Source organism: Theobroma umbraticum, unplaced genomic scaffold (assembly GCF_002168275.2).
Source record: "Theobroma umbraticum cultivar Fairchild unplaced genomic scaffold, ASM216827v3 scaffold_30.0, whole genome shotgun sequence".
NCBI lineage: Eukaryota > Viridiplantae > Streptophyta > Magnoliopsida > Malvales > Malvaceae > Theobroma > Theobroma umbraticum.
Window position 1 is genome coordinate 3,828,879 of NW_018397254.1, and position 20,523 is coordinate 3,849,401.

At 36.8% G+C, this 20,523-nt stretch overlaps 3 protein-coding genes and 2 pseudogenes across 4 annotated transcripts; 2 read left to right on the forward strand and 3 right to left on the reverse strand.

The window, feature by feature from the left end:
* Window positions 1–1,828: 1,828 nt before the first annotated feature.
* LOC110417672 (expansin-like B1) lies at window positions 1,829–3,247 on the reverse strand (annotated as a pseudogene). The gene is made up of 4 exons (XR_016351417.1): window positions 3,020–3,247; window positions 2,715–2,821; window positions 2,120–2,427; window positions 1,829–2,027 (listed from the first exon to the last, which is right to left on the reverse strand). The product of XR_016351417.1 is annotated as an expansin-like B1 (transcript).
* A 3,162-nt stretch (window positions 3,248–6,409) lies between these two features.
* On the forward strand, window positions 6,410–8,557 carry COP9 (COP9 signalosome, subunit CSN8). Its single transcript, XM_021430122.2, has 5 exons — window positions 6,410–6,603; window positions 6,764–6,843; window positions 7,006–7,187; window positions 7,513–7,620; window positions 8,305–8,557. The coding sequence occupies exons 1-5, from the start codon at window positions 6,520–6,522 to the stop codon at window positions 8,442–8,444; spliced, it is 594 nt and encodes a 197-aa protein (XP_021285797.1). The 5' UTR covers window positions 6,410–6,519; the 3' UTR covers window positions 8,445–8,557.
* A 789-nt stretch (window positions 8,558–9,346) lies between these two features.
* Window positions 9,347–10,980, reverse strand: EXLB1 (expansin-like B1). The gene is made up of 4 exons (XM_021430383.2): window positions 10,724–10,980; window positions 10,459–10,565; window positions 9,831–10,142; window positions 9,347–9,737 (listed from the first exon to the last, which is right to left on the reverse strand). The coding sequence occupies exons 1-4, from the start codon at window positions 10,857–10,859 to the stop codon at window positions 9,540–9,542; spliced, it is 753 nt and encodes a 250-aa protein (XP_021286058.1). The 5' UTR covers window positions 10,860–10,980; the 3' UTR covers window positions 9,347–9,539.
* Window positions 10,981–12,657: 1,677 nt separating this feature from the next.
* Window positions 12,658–16,543, reverse strand: CLPR4 (CLP protease R subunit 4). Its single transcript, XM_021425091.2, has 8 exons — window positions 16,217–16,543; window positions 15,751–15,954; window positions 15,365–15,420; window positions 14,854–14,980; window positions 14,650–14,727; window positions 14,277–14,390; window positions 14,083–14,195; window positions 12,658–12,875 (listed from the first exon to the last, which is right to left on the reverse strand). Exons 1-7 carry the CDS (start codon window positions 16,484–16,486, stop codon window positions 14,124–14,126), a joined length of 921 nt encoding a protein of 306 aa, XP_021280766.1. The 5' UTR covers window positions 16,487–16,543; the 3' UTR covers window positions 12,658–12,875; window positions 14,083–14,123.
* Window positions 16,544–17,151: 608 nt separating this feature from the next.
* Window positions 17,152–20,210, forward strand: LOC110422737 (ankyrin repeat-containing protein BDA1-like; annotated as a pseudogene).
* Window positions 20,211–20,523: the final 313 nt, after the last annotated feature.

Here is a 20,523-nt window from a genome sequence, read left to right on the forward strand (position 1 = left end):
TTAAGTGTTTTGGGTGATGGAATGCGATGGATAGAAAGAATTGAGTAAAGAGAACATTTGAAAGAGTTTAGAGAAAGTTTTGAGAGTAATTTTTGATATTTTTCTGATCACTTGTTTAATTGCTAAAATCTCATATTTATATTAAATAGTAGCGTTTTTTTAAGAGCAAATAGAGCAATTTTAGGAGAATATGTTTTGTATTGTACGGTAGAATGTGCTTATTATGGAAAAAGTATGTCCACTTTGTGAAGGATGACTTATGGGAAAGGCAGTTTAAATAACGGTTCATTAGATATTATAAGCACGTAATTGGATAATGTTTTTAAAAGAACACGTTTTGTATAGAAAAATAAGTTTATTATGGAAAGAGTATATTCATTATGGGAAGAATAGGTTATAGGAAGAGTACGTTAAAAAACAACTTATTGGATGATATGGAAAGAATACGTAATTAGATAGTAAATATAAGTTTTAAGAAGTGGAGTAGTAATACTTGATAATGTGATGCATATATTGTTAAAAAAGAAGGAAAAAATAAAGCATGGTTAAGAAGATGTCTTTTTAACAACTTTCATATCCGAACCATTATATCAAACCCTTTAAAACATTTAAGTATGAAAATAACTCATGAACTTGCCACTCGTTTTGAATTACGTTCACTTTTTTGTGTAACACAATTGTTGTATATTTGTTCTTGATACTTAAAAAAATAATTAATTAAAATTGGACATCTATAGTACTCTTTTTTTATCATTATTTTTAATTATCAAAAGAAATTATGGATTGTTATTTTTAATTATCAAAACAAATTATGAGTATTTGTAATAATTTCTAAACTTGGGCACGGAAAAATTTAAGTAACAAATTATAGTAGAAGTTCGGATAGTTTCAATTAGAAGTAGAAAATTCCTCGTATAGTTTTAAAATAGAAATTTGAATCGGTTCAAATTAGGCAAAACATGAATTTTATGTCACAATTGGACATTCAATTCAGATTGTTTCGAACTAAGTTTGGAATTAGACAAGAACATGGATGCCATGTCTCGAGTGCACAAAGAATGGGCTTATAAAGAATTAAGGTTGGATCCTTATGTTAAATGAAAACTTAAAATCGTAGAAGCTGGACGCCGCCCATTTATGTGGGCTTTAATTTTTCGGTCCATGAAATAGGGCTAAAGAAGGGAAAAAAAGAAAAAGAAAAAACGTCCCCCAAAGAAACGATTTAACAGAGTAATAGTAGAAGAGAGGAAAATCGAAAGAGTAAAAGGAGAAGAGAAGCAGAGATGGATTTTAGTGTTTTGAATGAAGCATTTGCTTCCAAGTCCTTCGATAAGATTGCTGATATATGCGACAATCTCATGCTTCAGGTACCTTTTGATGTTCTGTATCAGGTCTGATGGTCATAGCGTGATGGTAGACTGGCATGAATGGATTTTGTGATCAGCAAGAATAGGGAACAGTGTCTTTGGTCCTGTTTCCTGATCTTACTGATGCCCTTTGCTAGTTCTTTCTTGGTTACGATGAGATTGATTGGGGGGGGGGGGGTGGGTGCAATTCTTTGTTGCTTGTATAGTGTTACTTGGTTCTCTCTAACTCTTGACCGTCATGTTCCTTTTTTACTGGGTTCATCCCAGTTTGAATGAAAGTCTATGATGATTAATCTTAAAAAAAAATAAAATAAAAAATACATGAGCAACGGCACACATAGCCAACTCTTTATTTTATCGAGCGCAAGGCAAAGTTTTAAGCACTTTGCTGTCTTACTAGTGACATCATAAAACCAACTACGTCTACTTATTTGTTTCTAGAAGCGCAATCCTGACGCACTTTACTCAAGCTGAATATCTGATTCATACGCAACTCCAGCTTTCCAATCGCAGGGGATAACGTTGGGTGCCTGCACCCATGTCAAGCCCGCGCTGCCACTCACTTGCAACCTCAAGCTGACAGCCTCCTGTGGCGGATTAGCCATGTCGAAAACTGCCCCATACGCCCTCCTCTTTCCTATCCATTCCTTCAAATCTCCTGCTCACACACCAAATGCATAATTACGTAACAATATGTACGATGTCGGTACTTCAAGGAGTAAAAAGTTTGTGATAAATAAGTAAAATTTACCTGCCAAATTTCAACGGCTTGGATTTCGTTTTTGCCTGTTTGGTACAAGATTACGATGGCCAAGTAGCTTGGGTATCTACTGTTTTCATGAACCTTGAACTGGAGCTTGTGCCACCGTAGCGGCAGGGGATTCTCTGGAATTCCACGTCAACTACGCCATAAGCAAACAGCTGCGCGGCAGTGTTTGATCTTGCCATCCTTGTGTAGGCACGGGGGCTCAGGATGAAATCGGTGGTCTCCTTCGCCATAGTCAGTCACCACAACGTTCACCCCATATCATCACACAGTTTGAGGGTTCGTGCACCTAACCTGAGTTTGTTTAATTAAGCAAAAGCAAGCGTCATGGGCTAGCTAGCAACGTAAAAAAAGAAGCAGCTTGTGTTTATAGATCAGTGCCAAAGCAACTAATGATAATGAAAACTTTTAATTAGTTTTAAGCGGTAGGGGCACATGTTTAACACTAGAAACACTATACTATTCTAAAGGTTGAGTGGAAACTAGTTTGATTTTGCGTTAGTTTCCGCCGAACCCATAACTCCATGCTTGACCTGTGATCGCTTTCAGAGCTGAAATAATTAAGGGGCTTGAAGTTTTACCTGATAGCAAGCACCGCAGCCAGCTCCATTCTTGTAGAGCCTGGAAACCCCAACCACGTTCGCATCGTTGACAGTCCTACCGTATTCTCCAAACCCACAAGCTCCACCTAAATTCAGATGATTGTTAGCTCATGTGTGACATATGAACATTGCATAAGCAGTAAGATTTAAAATCACAGTCAATGACCGCGAGAATAAGTATATCCACTTGTTAATTTTAAAAATCCTGACGATGACACTTAATATGACTACTAAATACTACTAAATAAATAAACATGCACGTATCATAGGAGAAATGTACATACTAGGAGTCCCTAAGCAGTGAGGACTGCCATAGTAAGTTGCTCTGGACCGGCCGAAATAGTCCTGAGAGTAACACAGACACAGTGCAGGCAAGAGCACCACGACAGACACAAAACAATAACGAAATTTTACTGAGAACCCCATGTTTCTGCTACCAAGTTTATAGCAGTACCAAAGAGAATAATGCAACCAAGAGAAGAGAAAGATAACTTAGAAAATAGAGAGGAGAGAAGTTGGATGAGCTTGTGAGAGATGGGAAGCTAAGAAATCAGAATCCCATATTTATAGCAGAGGGCAAGAGGCTGCTGTTGAGCAAATTTCTACACCTTTTTTTCCTTATCTTCCACTAATTAGGAGTAGGCAGTCCGAAAAAAGGGTCCCAAGGCGATAGGATTAAGATGAATGATGTGTATATGTATGCGTAGACCTCGTTCTTGACCCCCTTAAGACCCTTCTTTGAATCAGGATATGTGTTCTGTTGACAAATGTTACTGCCTAACTTTTGTCAGCATTCCCTTCACTTTTTGGTAGCTTCGTGTATCTCCAGGGTCGATTCTGAAAGTTTATGCGTGAATTATTACTCTACTTTTGGTACTAACGTCATTTTTTTTATGCTATTGGGTTTGAAGCATTAAAGAATTAGGACTAGAGAAGCAGATTTTTTTATTCTTTTTTCTAAATATCTCCTCATCCCTCACCGATCAAGAGAAAGCAGTTTTCAATTTCTATTCCTCTTGAGAGCTTGAGGCGTATGAGTCTTAGATATTGCATCAATTGACGAAGATCTCAGCATGAAGAATATGAGATAAAGAATCAGCTGGATGGAAAACAGATAACAAACAAAGTTAAACTAACTTAAAACAATAAAAAGTATGCACCAAATTGAATAGGAATCGAGCACTTGTTACAAAAGTAGGCTTTTCATTCCTTTCATGGTAAAAAAGGAGGCTTTTGAAAGTTTTTGATTGATAAGGTTCTGTTTTTCTTGCCTTATATTTCCTCTGTTCTTGTTATAAAAAAATTCATCACAACATAAACATGGTTAAGTTGTTTCGAGCTACAGAAACTAATAATCATATACACCTTCAAAACCTATAGTTCCAAAGCACTGAATATCTTTTTCTTTCCTTATTAAATATTAAAAAACAGTTTGTCATTTTTGAAAAAACAAAAATTCTGATTTTTTCATGTTTAAGTTTATATGTTTCCGGATGTTTAGCTGAATTTAAAATTCAAACCTTCAAGCCTTAGAATATATTTATTTGACAAACTTGAAACTTCCTCTTAAATTGATTATTCATGTAACAGTTACTTATGAAAGAGTTGCTTGTTTTTAGTCAAAAACCAAAAGCTATTTGGAAAAATCCCATCAACACGACTAAATAGTAAGAGCTGCATCAATCCACAAAATGCCATCACTTTGGTGGGTTGTAACGCACTATCAAGACTGTCAAACCAGTAAGAACAAAACTAAGCTCTTCACAAGTGTCACTGGTGGTGGAAAATTTTAAGACTTGAGATCACACTTAATTTTTCTGTTTTGCAGGTTTTATATAGCAAATTGGTCTTGAATTTCCCTTTTTTTTTTTTGAACTGTTGGCACGTTTGTATTGATGTCGGCATGTGTGGTAAGCAAGAGTGCAAGTGTGATTTTTCTGTAGGATAGGTGTGCATAAATTCCAGTAGTATTTTTTTTCTGAAGTGGGTAGTGGCTCTTCTTGTTGGTCTTCCATTTGGTGATTGTACGGCACATTGGGTTGTAAATACCATGGAAAAAAGATTGAGAAAGAAATATAGTAGGCTAGCAGTAGCTGCTAATCATGGCTTTATAACTCTGGTCATCAATTAACTATTGAATCATGGCTTTAATGTGAATAGACTTAAGTAGTAAAGTAGCAAGCAGGAAGCGAACATGGGGAAAGAAGAGAAGAAAAAAGGAAGAAAATGAAAACAACAAAAAACAAAATTTTAATTCCAATTAATTGGAGTTTAAACAAATAAAACACTAGAAGTTATTGATCACAAGATACACTTTGTGCTCCAAATGAGACTGATACAGGTGCTAGGAAAGCATATCCTTGACTATAATTCTCATTCCCATGCCTTTGCTCCCCGAACAAAGTACGCACTGTTCTCAGCTTCTCTAGTCATCCTTCAACTGTTGCAGCAAACAACATATCAGAGAAGCTATAAAATAATTTTATAAATTAAAATAAAATTTTGACAAAAAATTGGATCTCCCTAAACACGTATTACTACTAGGTTCAATTTAGATTGATACTTTCACATTTCAGAAAGATAGGCATAAAAAATTTGAGAGAAAGAGAGAGGAAGTGACCACCACCTTTATTGGCTTAAATAATGAGATCACTCTCCATTAACAAGCCTTGGCACTTGGAACAAATAATGGAATGGAATAGACACTGTTGAGAATTGGGACCAAAATACATCAATCATCTCTATCCAAAATCCATTTTCGACTTAGAATCTCCTTCTAACATTTGTTTTTTTTTTTTTTGAAAGGTGATTTCATTAATAGAAAGGGAAACATGGCTCCCAAAATAATACAAAGGTGGTTTGAGACTTCAATGTGTTAGCAAGAAACACATATTAATCTCAAACCACTTAACCAATCGAAAAATACAAAAAAAATAAAAAAAAACTCCATCCATCTCCCAACGTTTACAAAAGAAAATCCCTATCCCTATTTTTGTGATTATCAAAAATCCCCCCTAGAACTCACAAAGCACCTATTCACCGTTGCACACAGCAGGACACGTAAACACAAAACTGACTCTTAAGTCAGGGTGAAGAACGGCAACAAGCCACAAAAGATCCATTGAAAAACATGCACATCGAGCTTCAAACCCTACCTCCTGGCCCAACCAGTACCCCAAACCCGAACCTCAAGAAACCCCTGACTACCCCTACTACTACATAATGCTAATGAGACGCGAGATTATCAGCCATTTGATTGTTTTCCTTAAAGACATTGTTAGCATCCCATTTTGAATACCTCTCTGTACATTTTCTAAATCTCCAAGGAGCTTCCGCTGGATTGTTCACCCATTTGACAGCATTCATTGAATGGCTCTCAATAACCAGCCTATGGCACCATTTGATCGCAATAAACCCAATAAAAACTTCTCTAATGGCCCTTATTTCTGCTGGGTTAGAGTCCTCCACCCTTAACCTTTAGAGAACACGATTTTGACGTCCCTGTATCAACCCTCAAGAGTCAAGACGCTCTCAATACCGGAACTAACGGGACACTTTGGGCAGGCTCATCCACGTTGAATTTCATGTGGACAAAGATTGGGCTTTTCAAGGTTGGATCTTTAGACTCGGCGCATTTAAATAGGCTTTAATTTTTCGGCCCATGAAATAGGGCTTAGGAGGGACAAAAATGAAGCAAGAAGAAAACCTCCCATGGAAAACGATCTGACAGAGTAGTAGCAGAGGAGAAGAAAATCGAACGAGTAAAAGCAGAAGAGAAGAAGATATGGATTTTAGTGTTCTGAATGGAGCATTGGCTTCCAAATCCTTCGACAGGATCGCTGATATATGCGACAATCTCATGCTTCAGGTACTTTCTCTCTTTTCACTCCTTTTGATCTTTTATTTTCCTTTTTTTTTTTGTGTGTGTGATGGTTCATCTAATTTTTAGATAGTTCAAGTGTTTTCCTTTAGAATTCCCAAAACCCTATCGAAACCCTAATTCGAATTTATAAAAAAATAATAATCAGGTGGCAGCGGAGGGCGTTGCTTTCCAAGACGAATGGCCTTTCGCAATTCATCTTCTCGGCCACATCTACGTTGATGATATGTAAGTCCCATTTATTCTTTCTTTCTTTATTCTTTTGAATTAATAAGTTATATGTATTGGATTATATGTGATTATAGGAAATGCTTTTTTTGGGAGTAAATGTTGTTTTCGTTTACATTTGTTTAGTTTGGGATTTGATGTTTGAAGGGAATGGTTTTGCAGTAATAGTGCAAGGTTTCTTTGGAAATCAATACCTGCAGCAATCAAGGAGAGCCAACCGGAGTTGGTTGCAGCCTGGAAAATAGGTCAGAAGCTGTGGACAAGGGACCATGCTGGTGTCTATGACGCAATTCGTGGCTTTGATTGGAGTCAAGAAACACAAGTTCTTGTTGCTTCTTTCTCAGGCATGCTTTCTCTATCATAGCATTTTACAATACTTTAAGTGTTATTAGATAGATAATCAAATATATGTTAAAAAATGAAACCTGAATTAAATAAATAAAAGGACAAAAAAAGGAGCTAATTATAAAAAGTAATAGCTAATTGAAACATTATGGTTCAGTACAGAAGCAATGATAGTTGAATTGCTTATTTTGACTGAGATGCATTGAAATTGAAGGAGTGAAAACATGTAAAAATTAAGTAAGACTCAATATTAGAGAATGTAAAAGATTTAGGCAATATAGCAGTTGTGGTCATTATTTCATTTATTTGCTGTCTATTTTGTAGAGCTTTACACTAAGAGGATGTTTGGACTGCTGCTATCTGCTTATTCAACGATAAGCATCCAAGATGCAGCTCAATTTCTTGGAATGAGTGAGGATGATGCCACAAATTGTAAGTACACACATTCCTTGTTATGTTTGTGCTGTGAATATTCTATTATTTTATTTGCTTATAGATGTTTGTGATAAGCTTTTTTTGTGACCATGTGACTCTTTATAGTATAAACATAAATATATGAAATCAGATGGATGTATCATATTCTGAATCAATGAAGTCTCCTTTATAGATGTTTAACTGCCTGATTGCAAGCTGGAGACATGTCTGGTTTATATCTATAATCAGTGAATCAATGTTGAACTTTTTGCTGCTTATGGTTTGAGTAGAGTCTACATTTCTTGACTTTGAAACCTCTAGTCCTCTGCCTTTCCAGATATTTGAACATTTGTGCCCTGTACACGCAAAATGTATAAATCTCGAGACTGTCAACAAGTTTGGCAAAGGAAAGCTACTTTTTCAATTTCTTATATAGTTCCTGGTTTTATGGAACAAGATTGATGGCCATACAAAGCTAAATTCCCATTGAAAAAACATGGAATTTTGCAGTTTATAGGCTTGCCAAACTGGCTCTTACTGTTAACCCTTTTTTGAGCTGAATGTTCCACTTTCTGTTTTGTTAATAGAGTTGTCTACTTAAATTAGTGTGTGCTGTACTATTCACGATTTCTTTAGGGTTGTTGATACAACAATGTTGGTTGTATTTAGCAATGTTGTTGATTTTGGATGTTTCACATGCAGATGTACTACGGCAAGGTTGGACAGTCGATCCTGCTTCTCAAATGCTAACTGTGAAGAAGCAGGCTATTGTGAGAGAGCAGAAATTAGATCCTGGCAAATTGCAGTGCCTGACGGAATATGTTTTCCACCTTGAACATTAAATCATATTTGTAACTTCTGAGCTTTCGATTGCCTTGTTATATTGAATTCTTTAAGAAGTTGAAACAAGTTAATGCTTCTCATATTTTTCTAAATTTTGGGGAGCTTCTTCAAACTTCGCTTAGTTCATCACCTATCATCTTACATGCCCATTTTATGTTTTGAAACAGTTTCAGTGAACATCCTGATGTGGAAAAGCATGTTTCATCTATAAGTAGCTGATGAGAAGTAAGAATAATTTTGCAGCTGGAAACACGTAATTCAGTGACATAAACAATCCGTTTTATTACGAAAGAAAGTCATATATACTTGAAATAATTTTAAAAAAAAATTATTTAAGAGAATTTAAATAAATGTTTATTTTTTATTGCTTTTAATGAAGTTATGTTAAGGTTTTAAGATTAATAGTTGATTAATTGTAATTATTTATAATATTATTTATTATTTTATACTCATATGGTGTTAACATGAAAAGTTAAAAATATTATATAATTGTGTATCATATCATATTAACAAATTATGTAAATCATTTATTATAATGCGTTAATATGTCATATTAATATCATGTAAAATATAATGATAAGTGATATTTTAATTAATAATAATTAATTAATTATTAGTCATAGAATTTTATTTGATTTAAAATAAAAATATGATTCAAAGTTTATTGAATTTAAAAAAGAAATATATAAAGATTTGATTGAATATAATAATAAATAAACTTTTAAATAATTTAGAGATTAGTTGAGTGATAAAGGTGAATGAGATTGAGATTGAAATGATTTAATTAAATATATAAAAGTAAAGATTTGGATTTGAAATGTAGTATTTTTTTAATTAATGATTACAAAAAATAATAAAAATAAAATATTACGACGTCGTCGTCAAGATAATAAAATCAGTGTAAAGAAAAATATCTTCAACGGTGTAACTTTATTGATTCGAGAAGCTGAAGTACATATAACAACTTTTTATTTTATCGAGCGCGGGGCAAAGTTCTAAGCACTTTGCTGTCTTACTAGTAACATCATAAAGCAACTATATAATCAGGGAATTAAAACAAGTAGTTTGATTTTTTCCTTTTGAAATTTCCTACTTTACTCAAGCTGAATATCTGATTCATATGCAACTCCAGCTTTCCAATTGCTGGGGATAACATTTGGTGCCTGGACCCATGTCAAACCGGCGCTGCCACTCACTTGGAACCTCAAGCTGATAGACCCCTGTGGCGGATTAGCCATGTCGAAAACTGCCCCATACGCTCTCCTCATTCCTATCCATTGCTTACAATCCTCCTGCTCACACCAAATGCATATAATTATGTAACAATATGTACGATTTCGGTACTTCAAGGAGTAAAAAGTTTGTGATAAAAAAGTATAATTTACCTGCCAAATTTCAATGGCTTGGATTTCGTTTTTGCCAGCTTGGTACAAGATTACGATGGCCAAGTAGCTTGGGTATCTGCTGTGTTCATGAACCTTCAACTGGAGCTTGTTACCACCGTAGCGGCAAGGGATTCTCTGGTATTCCACGTCAACTACGCCATAAGCAAACAGCTGCGCGGCGGTGTTTGATCGTGCCATCCTTGCGTAGGCACGGGGGTTCAGGATGAAATCGGTGTGGTCTCCTTCGCCATAGTCAGTCACAACAATGTTCACCCCATTATCATCACATAGTTGAGGGTTCGTGCACCTAACCTGAGTTTGTTTAATTAAGCAAAAGCAAGCGTCATGGATTAGCTAGCAACATAAAATAAGAAGCAACTTGTGTTATAGATCAGTGCCAAAGCAACCAATGATAATGAAAACTTTTAATTAGTTTTAGGCAGTAGGGGCACATGTTGAACACTAGAAATACTTTTAGCAAGTGAAAAATTTATACTATTCTAAAGGTTTTTGCGGGAAATAGTTTATTCGTGCGGGAATTTCTGTCGAACTCATCACTTTGGTAGCTTCGTCCTTGCTTTGCCTGTCGCTTTCAGATCCGAAATGATTAAGGGGCTTGAAGTTTTACCTGATAGCAAGCACCGCAGCCAGTTCCATTCTTGTAGAGCCTGGAAACCCCAGCCACGTTCGCATCATTGACACTCCTTCCGTATTCTCCGAACCCGCAAGCTCCACCTGAATTCACATAATTGTTAGCTCATGATGAACACCCTTAAGTGAATTTGAAGGTTTAAAATCACGGTCAATATTGACCGTGAGAAGTATATCCACTTGTGAACTGTAATAGTAATAAATAAATAGGCATGCATGTATCATAGGAGAAATGTACATACTAGGAGTCCCTAAGCAGTCAGGACTGCCATAGTAAGTTGCTCTGGACCGGACGAAATAGTCCTGAGAGTAACACAGTGCAGGCAAGAGCACCATGACAGACACAAGGCAGTAATGAAATTTTAATGAGAACCCCATGTTTCTGCTACCAAGTTTATAGCAGTACCAAAGAGAATAATGTAACCAAGACAAGAGAAAGATAACTTAGAAAATAGAGAGGAGAGAAGCTGGATGAGCTTGTGAGGGATGGGAAGCTAAGAAACCAGAATCCCATATTTATAGCAGAAGGCAAGAGGCTGCGGTTGAGCAAATTGCTACACCTTTTTCTTCTTTTCTTCCACTAATTAGGAGTAGGGAGTCCAAAAAAGGGTCTTAAGGCGGTAGGATTAAGATGAATGATGTGTATACGTGTGTGTAGACCCCGTTCATGACCACCTTAAGACCCTTCTTTGAATCTGGATATGTATTCTATTGACAAATGTTCTGCCTAACTTTTGTCAACATTCCCTTCACTTTTTGGTTGCTTCGTGTATCTCCAGGGTCGATTCTGAAAGTTTACGCGTGACTTATTACTCTACTTTTGGTACTAACTTGATTTTTTTATGCTATTGGGTTTGAAGCATTAAAGAATTAAGACTAGAGAAGCAGATTTTTTGCATTCTTTTTGCTCAATATCTCCGCATCCCTCACCTATCAAGTTTTCATTTTGTATTCCTTTTTAAAAGCTTGAGGCGTCAGAGTCTTAGATATTGCATCAAATGAAGAAGACCTCAGCTTGAAGAATTTGAGATAAAGAACCAGATGGATGGAAAACAGATAACAAACAAAGTTAAACTGAATTTAAAACAATAAAAAGTATGAACCAAATTGAATAGGAATCGAGCACTTGTTAGAAAAGTAGGCTTTTCATTTCTTTTCTTTTCAATCATTCACTATAAAAAAAACATAGTTAAGTTGTTTCAAACCATAGGAAGTATTACTAATTTACACCTTTAATTTAAAACCTGAAGTTCCAATGCATTGGAGATATTTTTCTTACCTCATTAATTATTGAAAAACAATTTAACATTTTTGAAAAACAAAAGTTTTGATTTTCTCACGTTTAAGTTTATATATTTTTGAATATTTAGCTGGATTTAGAATTCAACTTTTAAAATTTTAAAATATTTTCATTTTGACGAACTTAAAATTTATGATAATTATTTACGTAATAGTTACTTGCGAAAGAATTGCTTGTTTTTAATCAAAAATTAAAAACTAATTGCAAAAATCCCACCAACACGAACTCTGGTTTATCAAATTTGAACCAGCACGCATCATCTTTAATAAGCTGATAGGTTTTGTTGACTGGGAAGAAGGGAAAAGCCATGTACTAAATATAGTAACAGCGGCGTTAACCAGCGAAAAGCCATCACTTTGGTGGGTTGTAACGCACTACCACGACTGTCAAACCAGTAAGAACAAAGCAAAGCTCTTCAGAACTGTCATTGGTGGTGGACAATTTTAAGATAATACTTCAAAAATTAGGGGTGAGAGCACTATTTTTTTTTTTTTCTGTTTTGCAGGTATTGCATAGCAAATTGGTCTTGAATTTCCCATTTTTTTTAAGTCTTGGCACGTTTGTATTGATGTCGGCATGTGTAGGAAACAAGAGCACAAGAGTGATTCGTCTATAGGATAAGTGCGCATAAATTCCAGAAGTATTTTATTTGTGAAGTGGGTTGGTGGCTCTTCTTCCTGGTCTTCCATTTGGTGATTGTACTGCACATTGGGTTGTAAATACCATGGGAAAAAGAATGAGCAAGAAACATAGTAGGTAGGAGCAGCTGCTAATCATGGCTTCAATGTGAATACACTTAGGTACTAAAGTAACAAGTACAGGAAGCAAACATGGGGAAAGAAGAGGAGAAGAAAGGATGAAAATGACAAAAAAAGAAAAAAAAAACAAAATTTTAATTGCAATTAATTGGAGTTTAAACAAATAAAATACTAGAATTTATTGATCGCAAGATACACTTTGTGCTATAAATGAGACTGATACACGTGCTGAGACCGCATCTCCTCGGCTATGCTTCTCATTCCCATGCCTCTGCTCCCCGAACAAAGTACACACTGTGCTCAGCTTCTCTTGTCATCCTTCAACTCAAGCTAATACTGTTGCAGCAAACAACATATATGAGAAGCTAGAAAATATATTATAAATTAAAATAAAATTTTGACAAAATATTGGATCTCTCTAAACACGTATTACTACTAAGTTCAAATTAGATTGATACGTCCACATTTCAGAAAGATAGGCAAGAGAGAGAGAGAGAGAGATAGTGACCACCACTTTTATTGGCTTAAATAATGAGATCACTCTCCATTAACAAGCCTTGCCACTTGGAGCAAATAATGGAATAGGTATTGTCGAGAATTGGGACCAACATACATCAATCATCCATATCCAAAATCCATTTTCGACCTAGAATCTCCTTCCAACATTTGTGATGATTAGGATGAAGGGAGTTGCAAAAGGTAATGTAATAAGTGAGCTACACGGATTATTTTTTGCAACAACGAACACCACTATCTAATATTCCTCTTTGGTCATTCTCAAACCCCAGAAAACTTAACAGAAGAACAAAAAGCAAATGCAAGGTGTAAAGCAAATGAATACAGAGTCAAACAAACAACAATAGCTTCCAAGTGTCTCTCGTTGCAGATTTTAGGGTGGACAGAAAGAGCAATGATGGCAGGGTGGTGAGACCATAAAACAAACAAGCAAATACTTTTCTATTCCAGAACACACTTGTAGAGGAATGTACTAGTTACAGGCAGAACCTAAAACCATTGTTGGTTGGGAAGTGGAGAGAGGGGCATACGATAGAGATTGAAGAGCTAATGTTCAATAAAGGCATAACACATCTATAAAGGTTTATTCCTCTTTCATCCTCCACAGTAGATCAATTACCAATAAAAGCCATTATACATCAAGAAACAGGATATTACTTTAATCATTTCATTCGAGAGGTGGAGATTTCACACAAAATAACGAACACCCAGCTACATCATGGTACACTGCTTGGTGACATATATAAAACACTAGTACATCACGGTACATTGCTTCGTAACATATATAAAACACTAGAAGCCACGTGAAGAGTCAAAATGCATCAAAATATCAATACTTTCTAAATAATCCATGCTTCAACAGACAAGCGATTAATTGGATCCTGTGGTAGCAAGTATACCCTACATTTAAGTTCCATCAACATTGTGGAACAAAAAAACTACTGAAGAACTATTGAAAAAAAATATCTACAATATATAAAATGCAATGTAATCAATCATACAATTCAAGAGAAAACACACGGTTTACCTGAACAGTTTTAACAGTCACAAAGTATAAGTCTCTTATGGTCAGATAAGTTGTGCCTTTTTCAGGTCAGAAACAACACCGCGGTCTTCAGCACCCCTTTCATTGTATAATACCTGCAGAATATATTAGAAAAATATAGTATAGCAATGCATGAAAACTAGTAGAAAATATAAAACTCCTTCAGGTAAAAGAACCTTATCTATGATGCCATATTCAACAGCCTCACTGGGGCTAAAATATTTTGGGCGCCTGATATCTGCTTCAATCTGCTCAGTTGACTTTCCAATGTGTTTTGCATAAAGTTTAACCTTGAGTATAATTCATATCACAAATATGCAGTTATATTAGCCCATATTTGGATGCACATCCAACAGAAAAGTTTGCAAAGTCAGCTTTAATGCTAAATAAGTAAATTTATAAACAAATGTGTACAGTCTGCAGTATGCAGGTTAGTCATAGAAGACCAAGCAAATACAAAGCTGTTTAAGTAGGATCATGGTGTTTTCAATGTAAGCTTGGTGTATAATCAGAAATCAGACTCCCTAACTAAGCAGATCATTTTCTTACCAACTCTGTTTTCACATTCTTTACTTCCTTTCTTGCAAGGTCAACATCTGTTGCTTGACCTTGAAATTTTGCAATGGGCTGCAGATTGGTAGAGATAAAAATAATAAATATTAAACATTCATGTTAAACATGTCAAAGTTCAAGTGACATCGTAAAAGAATTTCATAGTTTAGAGCATCAGAGATCCACTGTCCAACAACCAACCTGCCTTATCATTATCGTAGATGAAGGAAGAGCAGAACGATTTCCTGTTGCACCGGCAGCTAAAAGTAATGCAGCTTCTCCCCAAGCATTACCAACACAGAGAGTAAAAATAGGAGGCTTCACATACCTGCAGTGAAAGAAAGTATCCAAAACAGAAAATAAAGCTTGGAAGCTCTTCTGGAAGGATAAGGGTGTGCAGAGGCTCATAGAACATTATACATTCAGAAAATTTTCCAGGCAAGTAGTATCTAAGTGTCTAGGAAGTAGAAAAACTTCATGTAACTAGGCGTCATCATGACTCAAAGAACATATCATTCACAAAGAATGATGCATTCACTATTTAAGAGTCGTTGATGCTGCTGGGTTTTGACATCTAGGTGAAACTACCACCCTGAAGCGAGGGAAAAGAATTTTGATATTTCAATGTTTAATAAATGCAAATAACGTGCAGCTCATAAGACAAGTAAATTGTGAAATACAGCATGAGTTAAAAAGTGGAAAGAGGAATGACCCCATAACGTCATAGATTGCAAAAGCCTCAGTCTCGTAACCCAACTTCTCGCCACCCTGAAAAAGGTGAACAATCCTATTAACAGTATTGAAAAGGGAGCAAACTAACACAACATCTGATTTCCTCTTTTAAGTACCTTAATAATGCAAAAGAAAAGGTAAAAGAGAATAAATATTTTTACTTACTAAGCACACATGCAATACATTTTAACTCTATCAGAAAAAAAACTGAAATAAGACTGGTTCAAAATACTTTCTAAACAAAATTTAGCATTTTTATCTTTCATTTAGCATCCAATTCTAATTATGATGACAATAATCACAGCAAAAAACTACATTTATGCCTCCAGAACATGGCTTTCAACTTCTGTGATAAGAAAATCATACCTTGGTTGTTCCAGTGGAGTTTATGTACAAGTAGATAGGCTTCTCCGCATCTTCATACTGAAGGTAAAGAAACTCAGCCAGTATCAACTCTGTGACAGAAGGAACAAGCGACATTCCCAAGTAAACTATGCGGTTCTTGTACAAATACGATGCTAAGTCCGGTGGAGGTTGCTCCCATGCACTTCCCCTCGAAAAAGGAATAACCTATCCACAAAATTCCGGGCAAACGCCGGCATAATGCATTTACTTTGCAATAATCTAGACCTAGATACGGCAATTCAACTTTGTGATATGATACTCAAATTTGAATTAAGAATTAAGATTAGTATTAACGTTACTAGTTCAGCATTCTTATAAAATAAAATTGCCTACTTTCTAACCGCTAACACTATTAATAAACATTTGAAAGTCCTAGAGAACTAAAGTAAAGAAATTTTGATTAAAAGTCAAATAATTTAACGTGTACCATGGTGACGACACCTCGTTTAGGCTTGGATCGGGAGAGGGAGGCCGGGTTGAGAGATTCAGGTCGTAGCTTGAGACCGGAGAAATCTCCGGCGACGCTTCCGGTGGCGGGAAACGGAGAAAGGAAGTTGGTTGAGAGAGAAGCTCTGAGAGAAGTTGACGGATGAGAGGTTAGGGTTCGATAAGGGTTTACCGTTCGTGCAGAGGTTGGTGGTGATAACATGTGCGCATGGAGTGCGAAGCTTGATGTTGCTGCGGTTGCAACCTCCATTGGTGGCTATGTGCCTTCGAAGAACAGCTGCGTTTCGGAAGGGAGTTAGCGAATAGTCGTAACAAAGAAGAAGAGTGGGAAGTGATATCCGGATCATATCCGATTCGAAAATCTGGAAATGGTTCGGGTTAGCCCCGAGTTGCTGAGGTTTGGTTTGGTTGGCCTGGTGTTCAGGCCATTCTTGGGCTCCTTTCCTGTAATGCTTATAACGTTCAGCCCATCTTGGGATATCTCCTCTTTCGGTAGCTTGCGAGCGGGCTTCATGAGTCTAGCCCAAAACACCTTCTCTTCGCTCTTTGGTCACCTTTTGGGTTAATAATTGTTTGTTAACATTTGGTTTTCTATTTTAGTACTTATTTATTTATTAGGTAATACTTGGGTTTTGATTGAGTTGTTCATCCTCTTGTAGGATCTTTCTTATCTGATTTGTCGGTCCCTTTTGTTAACTCCTTTCCCTGTTTCACACCAAGAATTTTTTAAAATAATTTTTCCCGGAAAAAATTTTAGTCAGTATCTTAGGATAACGCTAACAAATTATTAGCGTTGTGTCATTTGTGCTCACCTCCTTCAATTTCACCCCAGTCAGCAGTCGCTCCCTGGGGGATATTTATTTGTTAATCGCTTGATCAAACTCTGCTGACATTTTATGCATTAGCCAAAAAGCAATGCATGAGATATCGCCACCTGCGCTGCCAATACTCGTTATAAGAAGGTAATCATCCTCCGAGTTATATATATCACCATTGCTCATGTAGTCGCCAGCTCATTCTTGCGAACGTTCGCCTTATCACGCACTGCAGAATGGATGAGCAGTTGCTGAAGCAAAGAATGGAGATGTTTTTTTTTTTTTTTGAAAAGTGGAATTTATTGGCCATTATCCGGACTTTCATTGGTATGAAAGAAAACCAGTATGGCAAGAAAAGCCAGAACAAAAAGGTTCACACACTGTTTACATAACCCAGCAGCATGTCCTTATCAATCAGAACCTCACAAAAAAACTCTATCCTGCCTAAGATCAAAAACAATAGTAGGGAAACAGGAGGCTAAACAACAACGACATAATTCTTAGAAAAACAACATCAAACAGTGACAGCAATACCCAAAGACCACAAAACAAAAATGATCCAAAAACAGAGAAGAGACTTCAAGAACCCTTGAAGCCCTTGATCATCAAAACCAAGATCCAATCGGAGTAGAAAAGTTGACAGGAGATTTCTTCACCTTACTTGGGTTCCTTTTTCTTTTTAACAATGGCACCAAAAGTGGAGGCCTATTCCAGCACAGACACCAGGTTCTCTGTGCGTTAACCCAGCTTTTGCAAGTCGATCGGCCAGTTTGTTATTCTCTCTAAAAGTGTGCCTCACCTCCCATCTTCGTACATCATTTTTCAATCGTTCAATATGGAGAACCCACTTTCTTAATCTCCAAGGTGCTTCCAAAGGTTTGTTCACCAATTTAACAGCGTTACATGAGTCACTCTCAATTATCAAACTGTGTAATTGATTCCATTTGGATGGAATAAACAACAAGAAAGCTTCCCGAATTGCTCTAATTTCAGTAAGGTTTGAATCCCCTATGCCTATAGCCTTCGAGAAAATGATCTTAACATGTCCATGTTCATCCCTCATTGCTCCCCCAATCCTAGCCTCTCCTGGGCATCCTTTGGCTGCCCCATCAACATTGAATTCATTTCCCCCTGAGCTGGTTTGCACCACCCCTCAACCTTCCTACCATGTCCCACATTTACTAAATTTGCTCCAAATTGGGGGAACTTGTAGGTGTCCAGAATCTCACCATACTTCATAGGCCACTTCGCTTTGGCCAAATGGCTACCCTCAGTTTACTAATTTCATACGCCTGATTCGAATCCCAAGCTATGCCTTTGAACACAACTTCATTCCTCTGCAGCCATACAGACCATGAAACTGCATAGAAAGCCATTTTTCAAATCTGTCTCTCCCCTTTTGTTATTGTCGCCTCATTCCATATGTTGAAAAATTCATAACATTACTAGGGACCACCCAACATGCTCCCCAATCTTCACTCCATTTTGCCCAAACCTTCCATACTTCTGGACAGTGAAGAAATAAATGCCTTGTAGTCTCCTGCTCCTTGTGACACAAGCCACATCCAGTTGCCTCATTATTAATTAATCCTCTTCGTAGTAATTCATACTTGACTGCCACCTTTTCATGGATTATCTGTCAACAAAACACTTCAATTCGATACGGTGTTAAATTCGACCATATTCTCTTCCACACACTTTCATTACTCCTTCCATTTGTGAGTTTTTGCTTGCAAAAAGATTTAACTGTGTAATGGCCAGAAGAAAGAATGGAGATGTTGAGGCATTGTATACTAGACTTGCCCAGGATCCATATCGTCCGGACCGTATTGATCGGATTCCGATAGTTGATAGTCCTTTGCACATGGCTGCCAAGGTAGGGATGCCCCATTTTGCCATGGAAGTTGCGAACTTGAAGCCATCACTTGCTTGGAAGCTAAACCACATAGGACTTAGTCCTATTCGTCTTGCTTTGCAGCATAAGTGCACTCCGATGGTGAGAGGATTAATCGCTACCGACAGTCTACTTATCCGAGTCAAAGCAAAGGGGATTAACAGACGATGCTGATCTATTAGCTGAACTTTTGTATGCTTGCCCATCATATGTTGAAGACATCACAATTCACTGTGAGACTTCAGTGCATATTGCTGTGAAAAACTGCTCAATTAGAGATTTCAAAGTAATTCTGGGATGGCTTCGACGAGTCAACAAAGAAGACATTCTGAACTGGAAGGATGAGGACGGTAACACTGCCCTGCATATTGCCACATGTACTAATCTGACAGAGGTAAGCTTTATACATGCTCATTGTTTGCTGCAAATGATTTCAAAATATAATTATAGTTGACTGATCAAACTTTATTTGATTGTGAAGGTCGTGAAGTTGTTGATTTAAGAATGTCGATGTGAATGTCAAGAACTTCAATGGTTTGACTGCTATGGACATATTTCACCTTCAAGGAACAATGCAGAACGTAGAGATTGGTACGATTCTGCGTCGTGCTACCGCAAAGAAGGCATCTGATCTTCCCTCGAATGTGACTGTTGGAGATTACTTGGGCAGGGAATTAACTCTGATTGAAAGACGGCACAAAATATTTTGGAATCAATTTCTTTTAAAAACGTAGTGATGTCCCTACTGTAGTTCTTGTGGCGGCTATACTGATTGCAACAGCCACCTACCAGGCTAGTTCTTGTGGTGGCTATACTGATTGCAACAGCCACCTACCAGGCTAGACTTAGCCCTCCGGGGGGACACTGGCAAGATGACTACAATCCACCAGCAAACAATGGAACCAACAACACCAACACGAGCCTTGGGCAAGGGCAAAGACATCACCGTGCAGGGCAGATGAGCAATGGGCCTCAGTATCTATTCAGTTGTGCTTTTTATTTGTCTGCGTGGACATTTCTTCTTGTTTTAATTGGGCTCCCATATTCCATAACTCTGTATACATCCATATGTCTTCTCCCTTATGCTTGCTATTTATTATTCTTCGCTGGATAGGACCCTTCCATTCCGGAATAGCTCTACGGCTTTCATGGTTGCGAGGGCATTTTATAGAGCTTTAATTTACATATCTGGAGTAGTGGCATATTCAATTCCTTTGGCAGCGATTTTAAACATGAAAAGCTTAAAAGCCGGGTGGATACAATAAGAAGAAGCAGGGTACTTGCCTGTCCTGGAAAATGAAGAAGAGGAAATTATATCAACTGTCGTGTCACGTGGTATAAGTACTCGTTTTTTTAATTATTTACCTTAGAGTTGATTTGAGTTTGGTATCAATTTAGGATTTTATCCAAAAATAACATAGATACATTACTTATTTGGTTTGTAGTTGTCTAGTTCGCAAGAGTTCGGATCTCCTTCCAACTTTCATTGCTACTTGCTCTCTTTCTCTCTCTCTCATGATGGTTTATCAATAAATGCAACCAGTCTGAGCTCTGAAGTTTGTTCATTGGGTCGAGGCA